We start from the raw sequence: 15,132 nt of genomic DNA, 5'->3' as shown, positions 1-15,132 counted from the left end.
ACCCTTTCCAAAGCTACATCTCAACAGAGAAAAGTGTCTTCTTTGGATTAAGTTTTGACCACAAGATCATTTGAATAACCTGAATAAAATTAAGAAGGATGTCCCCGTCTGTTCTCAGGTAAGTCAACATCATATTTAATGCAGCATGTTTGCACTTTGAAAAGAAATATAAAGTTATCTTCAAAATCTCTAGTGTTCGCTTATGTTAGCCTAAGGTAAGCTCCTATCTACATCGTTCATCATGTCACTTTGTTGGGAGTTCATTTGCCTGATTTGTTTTACTTTTTGTTCTTTGTTTATTGTTTATTGTTCATCATTTTAACTGTTGCTGCTCTAGTTAAACTAAGGTTAGCTTCTGGAGCTTAGCTTCATTAACTTATCTGTAATAGCCGAGATAAAGAAGGTTGGCAAACGTTACATATGTCCCTCCAATGTGTAGTCAGACCCTTTTGGTGACTTCTAGATGATATGTGATCTTCAATGGCCCCCACCAAATAAATATACTGACATTTAAATTGGCATTATTGCTTTAGGGGCATTAGCTTATCCCTCTAAACCAGGGATCTCCAACTCCTGCTCTGGAGGGCCGAGAGGCTGCAGGTTTTTTGTCCAACCAAAAACTCCACCAGCTGATTTCACTGATTACCTCACCTCCAAGCAGAGAGCAGGGACTAATCAGTGAAATCAGCTGGTGGAGTTTTTGGTTGGACAGAAAACCTGCAGGCTCTAAGCCCTCCAGGGTAGGAGTTGGAGATCCCTGCTCTAAACCATGTTGTCACAGTTCAATCACGGTACAAGGAAGACAATGGCGAACAGTGAATCTGCCACCTATGAGTAAGACTGACACCTGCAATAGCACCTGTCACTGAATGTTCATGGTTTATCCGAGTGGGTGGAGGCGGGGGGGGGGGGGGGGGGGGGGGGGGGTGTATGGCTTAGCCACAGATCAGTTGGATGTGAAAACTGGATAACTGGACCTTACAGCCAAACAAATCTACCAACAGGTGAAAAAAAGAAGTTGAATAGTTAATGAAATTGGTATATAAAATCTACATGACCACTTAGCTCATCTTCAAAATGAAAAGTACCTGTGTGGATGCCATAAGAGTGCCAAGAGCCATAACCACCATTTATTTTGTTAATAACCACTTCTCCTTCTGAGTTCATCCCAGAGCACACTGAGGCTCCCCTGAGTCCACACAAAGCACGGCGGAGGGTTCACCCATTTTTAAAATGAGGCGTTATTTGTTTAAGTTTGAAATTATAGCCAGGAAGAAAACTGAACTGATGTCAAAAAACAAATTGAAGCAAGCTGTATCATTTGTTTTTTCAGATTGATATTAGGTGAGATTATTCACTGCAAGAATTTATAGTGAAGACCTTCACTGAAAGAATACGCACAACTTTCCAAACTCGACTCCAATAACACTAATCAAAGGTGTGAGAAAACAAACCAACTCTTTTGTAAGAACTGGTGGTTAGACAAAATCACTGCCTCCTCTTCAATGTTTACTGATAGCTTTTTTATCTACTAAGCCAGAGCTGGGTAAGTTCAGCACAATGCAAACAAAGCAAGATGAACAAAGAGCTGCAGCGCATAAAAAAGAGGAATAAACTAAAAGACAGACGAGATCAGAGGAGCCAAACGAGAGACTGATCACGACAGCGAGAGTATGCCACTAACAACCTTGTCAGTCATGTGTGGTTTCCATGGGAACAGGTGGAATCATTTAGTTCCCGCGGATCTCCCTCCTGCCGACAACTTCCTGCAAGTGTTCACTGTTTTGCTCATCTGTCAGCTTAATTTATTAATTGGGCTTATTATGCAGGAAATCTGATGTGAATTAGTGTAATTGGAGTTTTCCTGTGCGTGTTCACACCCATGTGGAGCACAGATTCATGGGTCGGGCGTGACGAAAAGGCAGTTACACCTGTACCTGTGTGTTGTTAGTGTTTGTCTCTGGTGTGTGTTACTTTGAGACCCATCTGTGATGTTGCAGACGAGCAAATCTCACAGGTCATCAGTGAAGCGGAATGCTATTTATTTCTTTTATTATCCTCTCTTTCTTTCTCTCCTTCTTTGCTGCTGCTTCTCTCTAACCTCATCTCACAGTTTCTCTCTTCACTGACTCCACCTGTTCTGGCTCCTCTCTTCCTCTACGCTCCTCTTTTTGTACTTGTCAGCTCTCTGTCAGTCCTTTCTTTTCCCTTCTCCTCCACGCTGTATTTTTCTTCACATTTCTTCTTTAAAGTCTATTTTTCCCCTTGTCTCACAGAACTTTTGAGCCGCCTTCACTCCTTTTGATTCTGCTGTGTGTACTCCAGCAGCTTCAGACACAGAGTGGAAACCATTACCTCCGAGCTGCACCCTTGTTTGTGGACAGCTGGAACACACAAAATGCCCACATGCCTTCACCCCTGCTCACGTGTAAACATCTGGTACTCACTCAGTAATTTCTTCAGTCACTGTGTGCTCGACTTGGAGTCTGGAGTTGACTTCGATGAAGTAGTGCTTGCCGTGTTTGTCCACAAGGAACTCCACCGTGCCGGCGTTCTCGTAGCCCACCTGCAGCAGGGAACAGAGAGAAGGCAATTTTGTAGCTGTGAACTTCATAAGTAGTAATCATCTTGGTTGTGTAAACACTCAAAAAAGAAGCACTCAGTCATGCTAATGAGGCATGAAACCCAGAGAACAAATAACACCTGTCCTCTCTCTATTATAATTTGACTACACAAAATGAGCAAAGAATAAGCTTATGTTTTATTTAGACAGAGGAAAGCATCTTTCACAATTTCCCTGTAATGCAATATCAACACCATTAATCAAAGTGAGATTATTAAAGGCTCATCACCACACAGATAGTTTCACCTTACCTTTTAGCCACAACCCAACTAGCAGAGACAACAAATACACTGACATTTAAATTGGCGTTATTGCTTTAGAGGCATTAGCTTGTCCCTTTAAACCATGCTGTAACAGTTCAAACACGGTACAAGGAAGACAATGACGGACAGTGAACCCGCCACCTATAAGTAAGATTGACGCACAACTAATTTACATACAAATGAGGCTGTAGGATTTATATTTCATTAATGGATAGAAGAAGAAAATGTGTCTTAGCTGCTCAGCTACCTGTCAGATCTATCTTATATCAGGGCTCCACATGTTGCAGTCGTAACCAATACCCAAGTAAATCTGGGTTATGGTTACATTTGTCTTTAATACTAAATAAATGACAAAAATAATAAGAAGAATCAAAGCTGTAATCATTTCAGAAAAATTTGCACAATTGGAAAAATTCTAACGCTTTTTGAAAGCTAAAATGTTGCTCTTTCAGCCAGTATGTGGTTGTTATGGTTATTTCACCCCGGCGCTGAAAGAAGTCTGTGAATACACACAGAGCGAGGAGCAGCCGGATGAAAGTAAACAGAGACACTAGGCCAAGTCGACCAAAAACGCCAAAAAGAAGATTTTATTGGATTATAAAACCTTCACTGACATTTCCACATGGTTTGAAGACTCAAGAGCTTCTGATTCATTGTTTAAAATGTGTAGTAACCAGTGGCAGCTGCTGGTCAGTCAAGGAGGGGAAGCTCATTTTTTCTGGCCTACATCATAAATTTTATTTATTTAAACATAAATTCTACCCTCCGTTCCTTTTTCAAGAAAATGATCTGTGACCCTGTCGTAACCAGGTGTTTTTTTCAAGGGATTTTACCAGTGTTCTTCTCACGCTCATTGTTTTTAATAAAGGTAAACTCGCTGGGGATCGATAAAGCCTCCAGATCAGTCCAGAACAACTCAGAAGATGCTCCAGTGGAGGGTTATACTTCAAGATCCCTGACTGGCTCATTTCACTGTCGATCAAACAGGGATTCGGCTTCAGACAGATCAACCAATCATCATGCAGAAGTCCAGCATCCAGGCCAGCCCACTGCCTCATAGAACCCCAGAGACGCTGAGCGTCCGATGGGCGGGACAAAGCCCAGTGTTTATCCAATGACTGTCCAGTTTCCACAGTGGAACAACCCACTCTACGCTTCCCCAATGAAGTCAGAAGACGCTGAGCGTCTGACTGTGTTGAAGCTCTGAGACGCTGCAGAGATGAATGAGAAGGAGGTCGAGCCAGTTACCTGTGATAGGTAGCTGATTCTGAACAAAAGATGGAGGAACTCTAGCTCATATTTTGTAAATGAAATGTATATACAGCAGAACATAACACCATTTTTTGGGGGACATTTTAGGGGAAGCTGAGCTTCTCTTTCAGTCTTTGAGCAATCACCACTGGTAGTAACCATTGTAGAACAGAGTACCCTGCTGTGGTGCATCTATTTATGCGGTTTTAAAACGGTATATAAAGTCTTCTTTTAACTCATGATTTGAGGCTTGTATTGTGTGCCAACATTTGTAGAACAATGTGTCGTGTCTTATTTTTACTGTACGTGTAAATGAGGGGCTGAACTTTTTTCCCCAATACTTTCAGTTTGTCTTTTAGTTTTTTATCCTCATGTGCAGCCACTTGAGGGGAGGGAGAGGCTGTGGGAATGCCCGAGGTTCTTGTGATGTTGTTAAAGAAGAAGTTAAGAAAAAGGCTAATGATGCTGATGGATTGAACCATTTTAAATAGATTTATTTCTGTTATTTTTGGGCTTTTTATGCCTTTGCTCAGAGAGGACAGGACGGTAAATCGAGCAGGGAGCAGGTCTAGAGAAGAAGTGACAAAGGCCCATGCTCAATAGCAAGCTTCATTGGGTACGTAACCTGAAACACTAGGCTGTATAAGCATCTCAACTCTTTAGGAATCAGAGTTGTTAAATTGCTTAATGCGTCTGATTAACTGAGGCAACAGTGGATGTATTGCTGTTATCAAAAAAAGGTTAACACACTGAGATTGAAAAGCTCTTGAACACACAAGAAAGATCCTATTATCTCTTGGAGTCATCTTTAGACTAAATATCATGACTTGGCAGTAATGAGCCTCGTGCCTGAGTCTGTAACACAAAGCTTCAAAAAGAGAATAAAACTCATCTTTGATAAAAGACTTCATTTTTGTCTGATGAAAAGATGTTCATCTTGTCTTTGAGCAGAAATTTTCCATAGTTAATCAGCGCTGTGGTTTGGAAATGGAGCGTTTAAAGACACACTGTGCTGCTCTTTATACTCTTTGAAACAATCCAAAGGCTAGCTTAATCGTCCATTTATTCGACAATGAAAAAGCATAATCCAATCTCTGGTCATCTCTCCAGTCATGGCGTTTTTGCAACTCACTTTATGGCTTTCACTTTTAATTATACATGTTCATCATGTACTGATGACTGGGCATTTCCATTTAGGTTTAAATGCCCATTTTAACTTTTAATTATGGTTGTTTCAGTGGTTGATTTTTCATTAATATTTCATCATTTCTTCTCTCTATAAAGTGAAAGAACGGATGAATTTCCTCAAACAAAAATGTGATGCAGCGTGCAGCTGCAGTGTATAACTGTCATTACTTTAAACTGAGTACAGAATATTTCAACATATAATCATCTGGACTAATTAAAATGTTTTTCTCAAACTTTCTTTATACAGCTTGGAGTACTCAGGGTTTTTTTCCTAGAAGTTGATCATACCTCTACAATGCGCTCATTTTATATGAAATTTGCATATTGGCATAGCAACACCAGCACCTTCCATACTGATCCTTCAAACCTCCACTTTGGGTCGTTACAGCTCCACTTTAATCTCCCCCTGTGGGAGCTGCAAGCAGAGTGTAATTGCAACATAAATGTTACATAAAAAGTTTATTATTGTTATAATCGTTATAATTTGAGGCTACGCAGGTTTACACAAATTACCCAGATGATTCAAGCAAAGCAGTCTGACTGGTGTTCCCAACATTTTCACCAATCACAGCTTATTTGGGTTCCGATCAGTCAGCCACATCACTGATTATGCCTATAATCAAAACCATTATGCTATAAACCCCATTTTGAGGGAAGGAAATATTGCAGGAAAGTAAAATCTGAACATCAGACTGAAAAAAAAAAGATGACTGTGTGCAGTCAGATGTCCAAAACAACAAGCTGCTGCAGAGCAAACCGAATCACTCCAAAAAGCTCAGAGCAACAGCGCCACCTACTTGTGAAAACATCTATGCTGACTGATGACTACAGTTATGGGATTCTTTTTTATCTTTCTCATGTGTTCTGCATTATGCAGCTTGGGTGAACAAATTGGAAATGAATGACTGATCCAGATCAATCCCATCACTTCAGTCTTCCAACTGAGAAAATCATGTTTGGTTTTTAACTGTGTGACAGTTTCAGTGGCTTCCCAGGATTGTTTGATTTTGGCAAGAAAAAAGTCTGACAAACAGGCAGGGGAAGGAAGGAGAGGAGTGGATTTTACAAACAAAGATGGCCGTAGGACAAAACTGTAGCTTTTAGAACCTGATGACTCAGACAAAACAAACAAAAAAAAAACTCAAAGCTATTTTGAGGATGCATGTACAAAGAAGACTCCATCATGCATAAGTTAGTACACAAGGAAGTAAAGCTAAATTTATAAAGCAATGCTAAAAATGCAAAGTGCTTACACCAAAAGTGCATCATACACACAAATAAACCAATTAGCATAAAAAAGAGACGCATGAAAGCAAAATGTAAGACAGAAGGCAGATAAAACCGCTTCAGCTGATCTGATGGACATGGATGATTCCACGGTATGAAAACACATTTCTCACCTGAGTATAACTCCACCTGCTCAGAGCTCTTCACTGTCTCATTAAGCCCATAACTACTATAATTAAATCTCCTGTAAAGAAGACTGACCTCAAGAGAAAACTAGACCCACATCAGGAGCAAACACCAACACCCGCACATGTATCAGCTTTAACTGTAGACGTCAGACGTGTGAAGATATTCACACCAGTCTGAGCTTATTCTGCAGAGAGAAATTAGTCCCATTAATGACAACGATAGCTCCTCGCAGGTTGCACCGTTGAGACTCATTAAAGTGATCACACATAAACACACATATCACACACACTGGAACACACGTACAGCACTCAGAAAGAAAACTGTATGAGCTGATTTACATCCAAGGAAACAAAAAATCAACAATGCAGAGGACAAAATCAACACAAGCTGAAGAGCTTTTCAGTATTTTTCAGTTTGTGTGTGTGTGTGTGTGTGTGTGTGCGCGTGTGTGTGTGTGGAGGTCTTATTAGCCAGCTGTTGGGATGATTAATACAGAACTCTGTGACCCCAAGAGAAATTAGTCAGGAATTGGAAAACACAAGAACACAAAGTGAACCCCCATATATACCCTGCAGTAATTGTATGCTAAAAGCAGGACTACTCCTCTGTTCACACACACACACACACACACACACACAATTACTCACACAATCACACAAAATGCTAATTATCAGGCTGAGTCACCTTTCTCTTAACCTTCTTCCTGTGCAGTCTTGTGTTTCATTGTACTCCTATGTGTGTGTGTGTGTGTGTGTGTGTGTGTGTGTGTGTGTGTGTGTGTGTAGCCTGTGATGAAGAATACTCGTAGCTAGCCCAAGGCCTCATTTATAAAGTGGAGGAAGACACACTCCAGCCTTCACACACACAAGGACACAAACGCGCGCACAACTTTATAGACTTTTGTGCAAAACGTTCGCACACACACATTCACACACACACACACACCAATACTTTCACACTCTATATTGCTCTCACACACAGTGAGTCAGTGAGTGGAGTAGCAGCCAGTGTAACAGATTGAGTGGTCACTGCTTTATAAGGTCTGACAGCAAAGTCAATGGGCTGTACTAGCAAAAGGGAGAGGTCACTCGGGGTGTTGTTGGCATGCACACATGCATACTAACACTCTTGCATGAATTCATTTTTAAAAAACTCACATGTGTGAGGCCAAACAGTGTGTTTGTGTGGGTGTGAGTGTGCAAGTGCTTAAACGATCCGAGCACTGATGAATGTACACTGGTGTATCGCTTTGAATAGGAAGTGACAGAGACAGATCGCTGGTACTGTACGGCACAGAAAGCGCAAGAGAGTGAAACAAAATGCATTAAGAAGAAGTCTTGAGTAATAGGAGGACAATGGGTAAGTGTATGGTTGAAGGAAGGGAGGGAGTTAAAAGAAAGCTTGATGGATGGAATGAAAGTGTGCAGCCGAGGACAAAGAGAAAGAGAAGAGGGATCTCTTTGGGTAACCATGAACAACAGAGAGGCTGTCACTCTTCTAGTCTTTCCCTTTCTTTCTTAAAGCACTTCAGCTAGAAGAGAGTTGCATGCAGCATCATTACAGCATTTCAAAGTTTCAAATTCAATACCATTTTTTGCTCCACAGCACCTGGCTGTGCAAGACAATTCCTATAAGTGTTCACATGGATGGAAAATGTTGAGTGAAATCATTTATCCGCACAAAGGAGTGGCAGAGTAGAGGTGACATGGAGACCCAAATTGCTCAGAGTGATTTTTTCTTTTCAGTTTTCCTCCTTGGGCTTACACAGCTGTGTACCAGACTGATGTGAGGCTGAGACATCTTGTTGTTGTCTGAAGAGGAGGCGAAAATGTGTTGATGTTAAAAGGCAGACTTGGAAGCGTGGCAGGAACAGGTTAGTACAGCAGCAGTCCACATCAAGTACAAGCATCTTGGGACAAACAATTCAATGTCATGCTCAGCAAGTGCACAGAAGAACAGAGAAGACTTCACTGGAGACTCCTGTCCGTACAAGGTGAAGCTTCTGCAGGAACAAAGACAAGAGAATACTGCTTGATCTTACAAATCCCTCTGTAGTCCCTGTTGTTGCCGATGGCAAGGTCAGACCTGAGCCCGCCTTAAATCAATGTGTCCTTACGGCCTCTTAGAAGAGGACTGTGCTGGCAGTAAGACGACGTTTGGTTATTTCCTTGGAATATTTTAAGACCAGACGTGCTCCTGCTGACCACGGCATACTTCATGGCCGTGCACTTGTCAAATAATTATTTCCAGGAGAATAATTATCACAAGGCAAGCAGAGTCTCTGGATGACTCAGCTGCTTTGCTTTACCCCAGTGGCCTACACAGTCTGAGCCCCCTCTGAGGAGGATCGTACAACTGTCTGTCCCTGATATGAGGCACAGAGTGGCATTTGTGGCCTTCTTTTTATGTACAAAATTCCATTAAGTCTGTGAGTAATCCCTGTCGACAGATCCTTCATAAAAATGTAGAATCTGTACAGCCAGGACAAGACTTTGGTGTGTGAAGTGCTTGGTGTCAGTTTGTCGTGTGTTTGAAGTTGGAGTAGCAGCAGTTTTTGGTGTTTTGGTGTAAGAAGGATAAACAGTCTGTACAGGACAGGTGACACAATGACATCCCAGCTCCCGTCACAGTAATCTGACAATGATTTGTTCATCTCTGAGGGTGGGATAAAATATAGTAAAGGAAATATATCATTCTGTTCTAAAGTTGTCATGTGCGATTGTGATGGTGTTTCAGTGTAGCCATTAGTGCAGCATCTCTGTGCTGTGAAACAAGGTCACATATCCATTTGTGTCATATCTCACATCGATTCAATGATGTATTTTTAGAGATGTTAAAACTGCATCATGATGACAGTAATATGACCTGAATCAGTAAAACCAGTAAGTCACAAGAAAAGTCTGTCATCTGTTGTTTCCATTTACAGTGAAACTGAGACTTCGGAGAAACAAGTGGACACTTTTCTGGGGGATGTGATAAGCCAAGAGGGGCATTAACTTTGATGAAAAAATCATGAAAACAATGCAGCACATGGAAAAAGGAGATTGTGGCTGGAAGTTGTCACTTATTACATATCATTATTCATAATATATCCTCTTGTTGCTAAGTGCCGCCAAAGTGGCTTTCTGTTGCGGCAGCTCTCTCTTTGTCCGTTTCCTGTAATTTTTCCGTCTCTTTTTCGTCATCTTTGTATTTGGAGTGGGTCATCACTATGTGGGATTCATTTGCTGGTCATGGATACCAAACTGGTTTTGTGTTCAGTGATATTTTTACTATTTGTGCTCCTGTGTTAGCAGCCTGTAGCATGTCAATGCTAACTGGTGCAAGGCCTGATGTTTCCCCACAAGGTGAAGAGAAGGAGGTGAGGATGACGTGCTGGTTCTCAGGTGTGAGCTAAGAAGTGATGACATGGACCTGTCCTTCCATCCATTGCTATTGGGAACGTAAGATCTATCTCCAATAAGATGGACAAGCTAGCAATGCTAACCCAGCAACAGAGGGAATACCAGAAGGCAGAGTAGCATCATGCTATTCATAGACATGGCAACAGAGCTAACATCAGACACTAACACCACAGTGGAAGAGCTTCACCTGCTGTGAGCAGACAGGACCCAGGAGACAGAGATGGAGTATGACTGAAGAAGCTCAGTCCTGGACCCTGTGGAGGTGGAGGCTGGCTGAACTGGACAATGATGGACAAGCTGTCATCATCTATTTTCTTATGGACCTTTTTTTACTTTCTATACACTTTCTTACTTTTGTTTTCTTGGTTGCTGCTGTAACTCCTGAATTTCCCCTTGGGGATAAATAAAGTATTTTGTATTCTATTCTATTTTATTCTTTCACTGACTTCACTGGAAACTCAGAGAAGTTTTCTATCAAACCCAGGAGTGTGTTTTCATCAGACAGAAACCAGTGGGTTCCAAGATCTGTCATAACACAGTGCAAGAGAAAACCTTTGGCAGTCCGGGAAGTTCAGCGTTTCCAAAGGAACAGGGATAGTAAAAATGTTGAAGCATATGTCAGTTTAAAATATTTCTGCTTTCGGCTGTTTCACATCTCCCTTTGTTAATTTACATGCTCATCTGTAGTATTTACATTCTAAGTTCAAAATCTAATCTTTGAACATTTTGCTTATCTTCCTGTTATTCTAATGTTGGCAGTCAAAGCAGAAGCACATCTTCTACACAGTAAATGTGAAAAGAATGAGAGGGACAGAGGGCATCTGAGTCTCCAAGTGTTTGTGCAATAAGTTCATAGCTGAAGGCTTCTTTGGTTTAAATTTCTCTTCTGATTCAGGATGGCAGCTTTCTACTATTCTTTTGTTTGCAGGAGGACTTTGATTGTGCATAGTCACGTTTCCTGCTGCCACACCACATTCTCTAATCTTTAGCCCAAGCAAAGTGATGCCCAGGATTTTCTTGGAAATATTACTGTTGTGATCTCCTTTGCTTATTGGAGCTAAAGTGTGTTTGATTCAGCAAATTCTGATTGTTCTGCATGGGTCCATGACAGTAACTGAGTACCGTGCACTTTTACATTTACAGCTGTGATGACTGCCTCGTCATGTATTAACTGGCAATTTTCAATTCTTACTTCTTTGAAACATCTTTCTGCCACTGTTTAGCAAGTAAGCAAGTAAGACAGTGAGCCAGTAAGGAGTTCCTAGGTTTCCTATATTTTACCAAGTGTGAAAGACAAGTGTGCTGCTCTTGCCAGCAAAATACTGGATCCTGTATGCTCTGATGGAGTCTGCATGAATCTATGACTGCAGAAATGAATTCATTTTGTATTGGGCCTCATCTTTACTTGCACTTCCCATTTCTATGAAAACAAGTGAGCCAGAAATTCAATCAGGAAAGGTATGGAGTTCCTCAAGGTTCAGTGCTAGGACCACTTCTTTTTGTCTTATGAAGTGCTCCCTCTGGGTAGTTTTGCAAGGAAACACTTCATAAAACTCAACTTTTTTACAGACACACTCAGTTATACCGATCAATGGAGCCAGACGAAATCAATAGGTTAACTGAACTAGAAGCACACCATAAAAAAAAAGACATAAAAACCTTAATGACCAGAAACAGGGTCTAAACACCTAAGAAAGCGCTTTATGAGATAGCTTCTTTAGAACACATTAGCCTGTCATTCTGCATCACCATTTGTTTTATTGAATCAAAATTGCTTACAGTTTTAATGGCTGGGCATATTTTCAGTACAAACCTTGCTGATGAGTGAGGGTGGTATAAAAAGGATGCAATAAAGTACCCCAAACCTTGCTAGTCTACAGTGAAGCTACTTTCAAAATGATGATAATCTGTCTCAAATACCACCATGCACACACACAAACCCCGTTCGTCAGTAAAAAAGAGGAATGTATTTCCTGTTGGCATTTTTCTGCCAGACTACTGTCACTTAACAAATCCTGAGAGGAGCAGCAGTATTGATGAGTCACTGCACATCAAACGCACACGGCCTTTCGATTAGTCTGCTTCCATGCCATGTCCCCCAATGCCCCACATCTAGCAGTCAGAGGGAGCATGCTGGGTCATGAAATGTCCGGGGGGCAGTCAGGGGAATGTGGTGCATGCTCTTCAGCTTTATGTGTGGTGTGCATCACGAAGCAGAGGGAACAAAACAAATCAATCGCACAATCGATGGCACTGACCTGTTAAATGGCTGTGGCTGGTCACATTAGTGTGTATTGTAGTGTGTCTTTGTGTATGTGTCGTGCATCACAGCTTGTCAGCGTACTGCAGGGTGACATTCACAAATAGTGGACTGTCACACCAAGGGTTTATATTAAACTGGAACCTTACATTTAATCAAAGCTGTGGCCGTTATCAACCCTGCTCCATACATTTGGATTCTGACACACTTAGAGGCCTTAGTACATGATTTAAAGTTTGGTTGGAATGAGTGAAAAAATACTTAGAAGCAGAATTCCCATCTTCATTTTAAGGGAAAGCAAAGACGAAAAGTACAGGGTCAGAGAAAGAAGGGAATAAGAATTACAAGTTTGAGGGTTCACATCAAATGTGGCCTCCATTGAGGACACAGTGCTACTGCCAAGAAATAAAGAACCTCCGTATGGCCTGATTCTTCCTTTGAGGATAACATGAAGGCAGGAATTCACTACATAAAATTACAAGATGTGTAAAAATGCTGCAGAAAAACAACTTAAGGGACTCAAAGCCTGTCATTATTAAAGAACTGTAGTGCATGTTTATCTCTTCACTTCTGTCACTTAATTGAAGTTAAAAACAGCTGATAACTAAGTTGATTCACCACCTCAATCGACCAGCTACAGAACCAGCAGCCAAAAGCAAACCCAGCTGAGGAGTTTAGTGTTTATGAGTTGTTTATTCCAATGCTCATGTGTAATTGTTCATGTCATGTTAAGTGTCTCCTCTCTTTGGGTTTATGTTATTTTTACACCAGGACAGAATGTCAATTTGAAATGCTCTTGAAATAGCTTCTGTTGGTCTGTTAAGTTTATTTTCTTAAAATAGGGACAATACATATCAGTGAACATATACATGTAAACATGCAAGGTTATAGCCAACAGCTCATTTCCATCTCTCGTTCCTTGGGCAGGTTGATGTCAACAAAATAAAATAATCAAATCAATTAAACAACAAGCATCATTTTATAAGGTTAATCTCCCTGTAGAAATGATTTATGTAGAAATGTGCTGTTTGATCTCAGTATTTGCTGCAGTGACTAACTCTCTTCCATTAACACTAAAACTATTATTTTTTGATTGATTGTTCAATCATCTGCGGGAAGTTCTATAAATTAACTGACTTTAAATTTTCTCTATCCAGTCAATAAATCTATAGAGTTTAATCAATGAATCTGTGGTGTTCTAGGATTTTTTTTTTTAAATTAATCGATTATTCTGCTTATTGATATTTAATTAATCGATTAATCTATGGTGTAAATAAGGTAATTGTATAGTACTAAATTGTTAAATATATAAATATATATATTTTTTTACGATTAATCGATGAATCTATGATATTTAATTGGTTAATCAAAAAAACCCATGGTGCTAATTCAATGAATCCATAGTGTTCAAGAATAATCGAAAAATTTACAAATAGTTCGTTTAATCAATGAATCTCTGTTTTTGAGTGATTGGTCGAATAATCTGTAGAAATTGCAATTTGATTTACTGATTTATCTATCAAATGTAGTTCAATATTTGGATAAAATGTTTACTTCTTTTAAATGAATTGCAATTGAAACCCAGTTCAATAACTATTTTAACTTTTTTACATTTAATTTTTACAACTAGTTTTTCAAAAGTTCCAATGAATGGACAGTGCAAATGGAGTCACATAATGAATATGCTTTTATTTATTTTCTGTGTTAGTTTGTGTGTTCCTCCTCAGGACCCCCCCAAACCTCTCAAAATAAAAAACAGGAAATATATTTTGCCAGTATTCCTCACTCCTACTTAGACATAAACCGCTGTGTTAGTCTTAACCACAGCTTGTTTCTTCCGTTCCATCATATCTTTCCTCTCTAGTAGGGATTGGAGTTTAACTGCTGCCAAAATTTTCTGTAATCTGATCCAATTCTCTTTTCAGGCTCGCGAAAAACAGGACTCACCCGATTCATCGCTGATACGACCACAGAATAACATAAACACACACTCTCACTCGCAAATAGATCAGCTCCATTTCAGCAGTGCCACCTCTCTAATCCCTCCGCTGCCTGGAGCTGCCAAAGCAGGGGTGTTCACCCACCCAAGCACACAATGTACACAACCCCTAAAATACACACCGGCACACACATACAAAGACCTGCACACACAACACATACATGCCCAGAGGCACAGCAAACTCGCTATCATAATGAACACAAGCATGTGTACACCCACACACAGAAACATACACACAGTCACCATATGCACCCACACGTTCACATTCATCCCAGCTGTAATGGAAAGGAGCTTGACCGGAATCCCTCCAACTATATACCAATTTATGTATTCATCCCTTCATTCCAGCTCTCCTGCAGGGTTTAAGTCCACCTCTCTGCCTTCAATCATGTCCTTACATACTCTGTGCTCAGCTCCGACTCTGTGATTAAGATTCAGGTCAGCCTCCATATCATAATTTCCACTCTGGCAGCTGCATTTTAAGGCAACATCATTTGTAGAAAATGAAGAGGACAACATGTTTAGCTTAACAAATAAGTGATGACAAATGGAAAGGATTTTCAAGCAGTGGCTAAACAAGCAGAGGTCTAGTGCTGAAGAGACAACTGTAGGGTTCTGTTCTGTAAGGACAACACAAAATTACCCCCAGGTTTTACATAGTGCAAACCTAACAGGTCTAATTTTGGATCAGATCACCCAAACTTTTCTAAAGAAGGCTTTGCAGCTGA

The 15,132-nt window shown here is 40.5% G+C and overlaps 1 protein-coding gene across 2 annotated transcripts in view; it reads right to left on the bottom strand.

Annotated features, from left to right (window-relative positions):
• pcxb (pyruvate carboxylase b) overlaps nucleotides 1–15,132 on the bottom strand; it is a 472,827-nt gene that overhangs the window by 373,174 nt on the left and 84,521 nt on the right. For both annotated transcript variants that reach the window (XM_074699298.1, XM_074699299.1), the window contains exon 10: nucleotides 2,448–2,566. In XM_074699298.1, the coding sequence (XP_074555399.1) occupies nucleotides 2,448–2,566 (119 nt within the window). The remainder of the gene's footprint in view (nucleotides 1–2,447; nucleotides 2,567–15,132) is intronic.

Source organism: Halichoeres trimaculatus, unplaced genomic scaffold (assembly GCF_033239565.1).
Source record: "Halichoeres trimaculatus isolate MK-OKI-2021-1 unplaced genomic scaffold, fHalTri1.1 fHalTri1_scaffold_22, whole genome shotgun sequence".
Lineage (NCBI taxonomy): Eukaryota > Metazoa > Chordata > Actinopteri > Labriformes > Labridae > Halichoeres > Halichoeres trimaculatus.
Note: the sequence above shows the minus strand (reverse complement) of the source record. Positions and strands in the feature narration are given on the sequence as shown.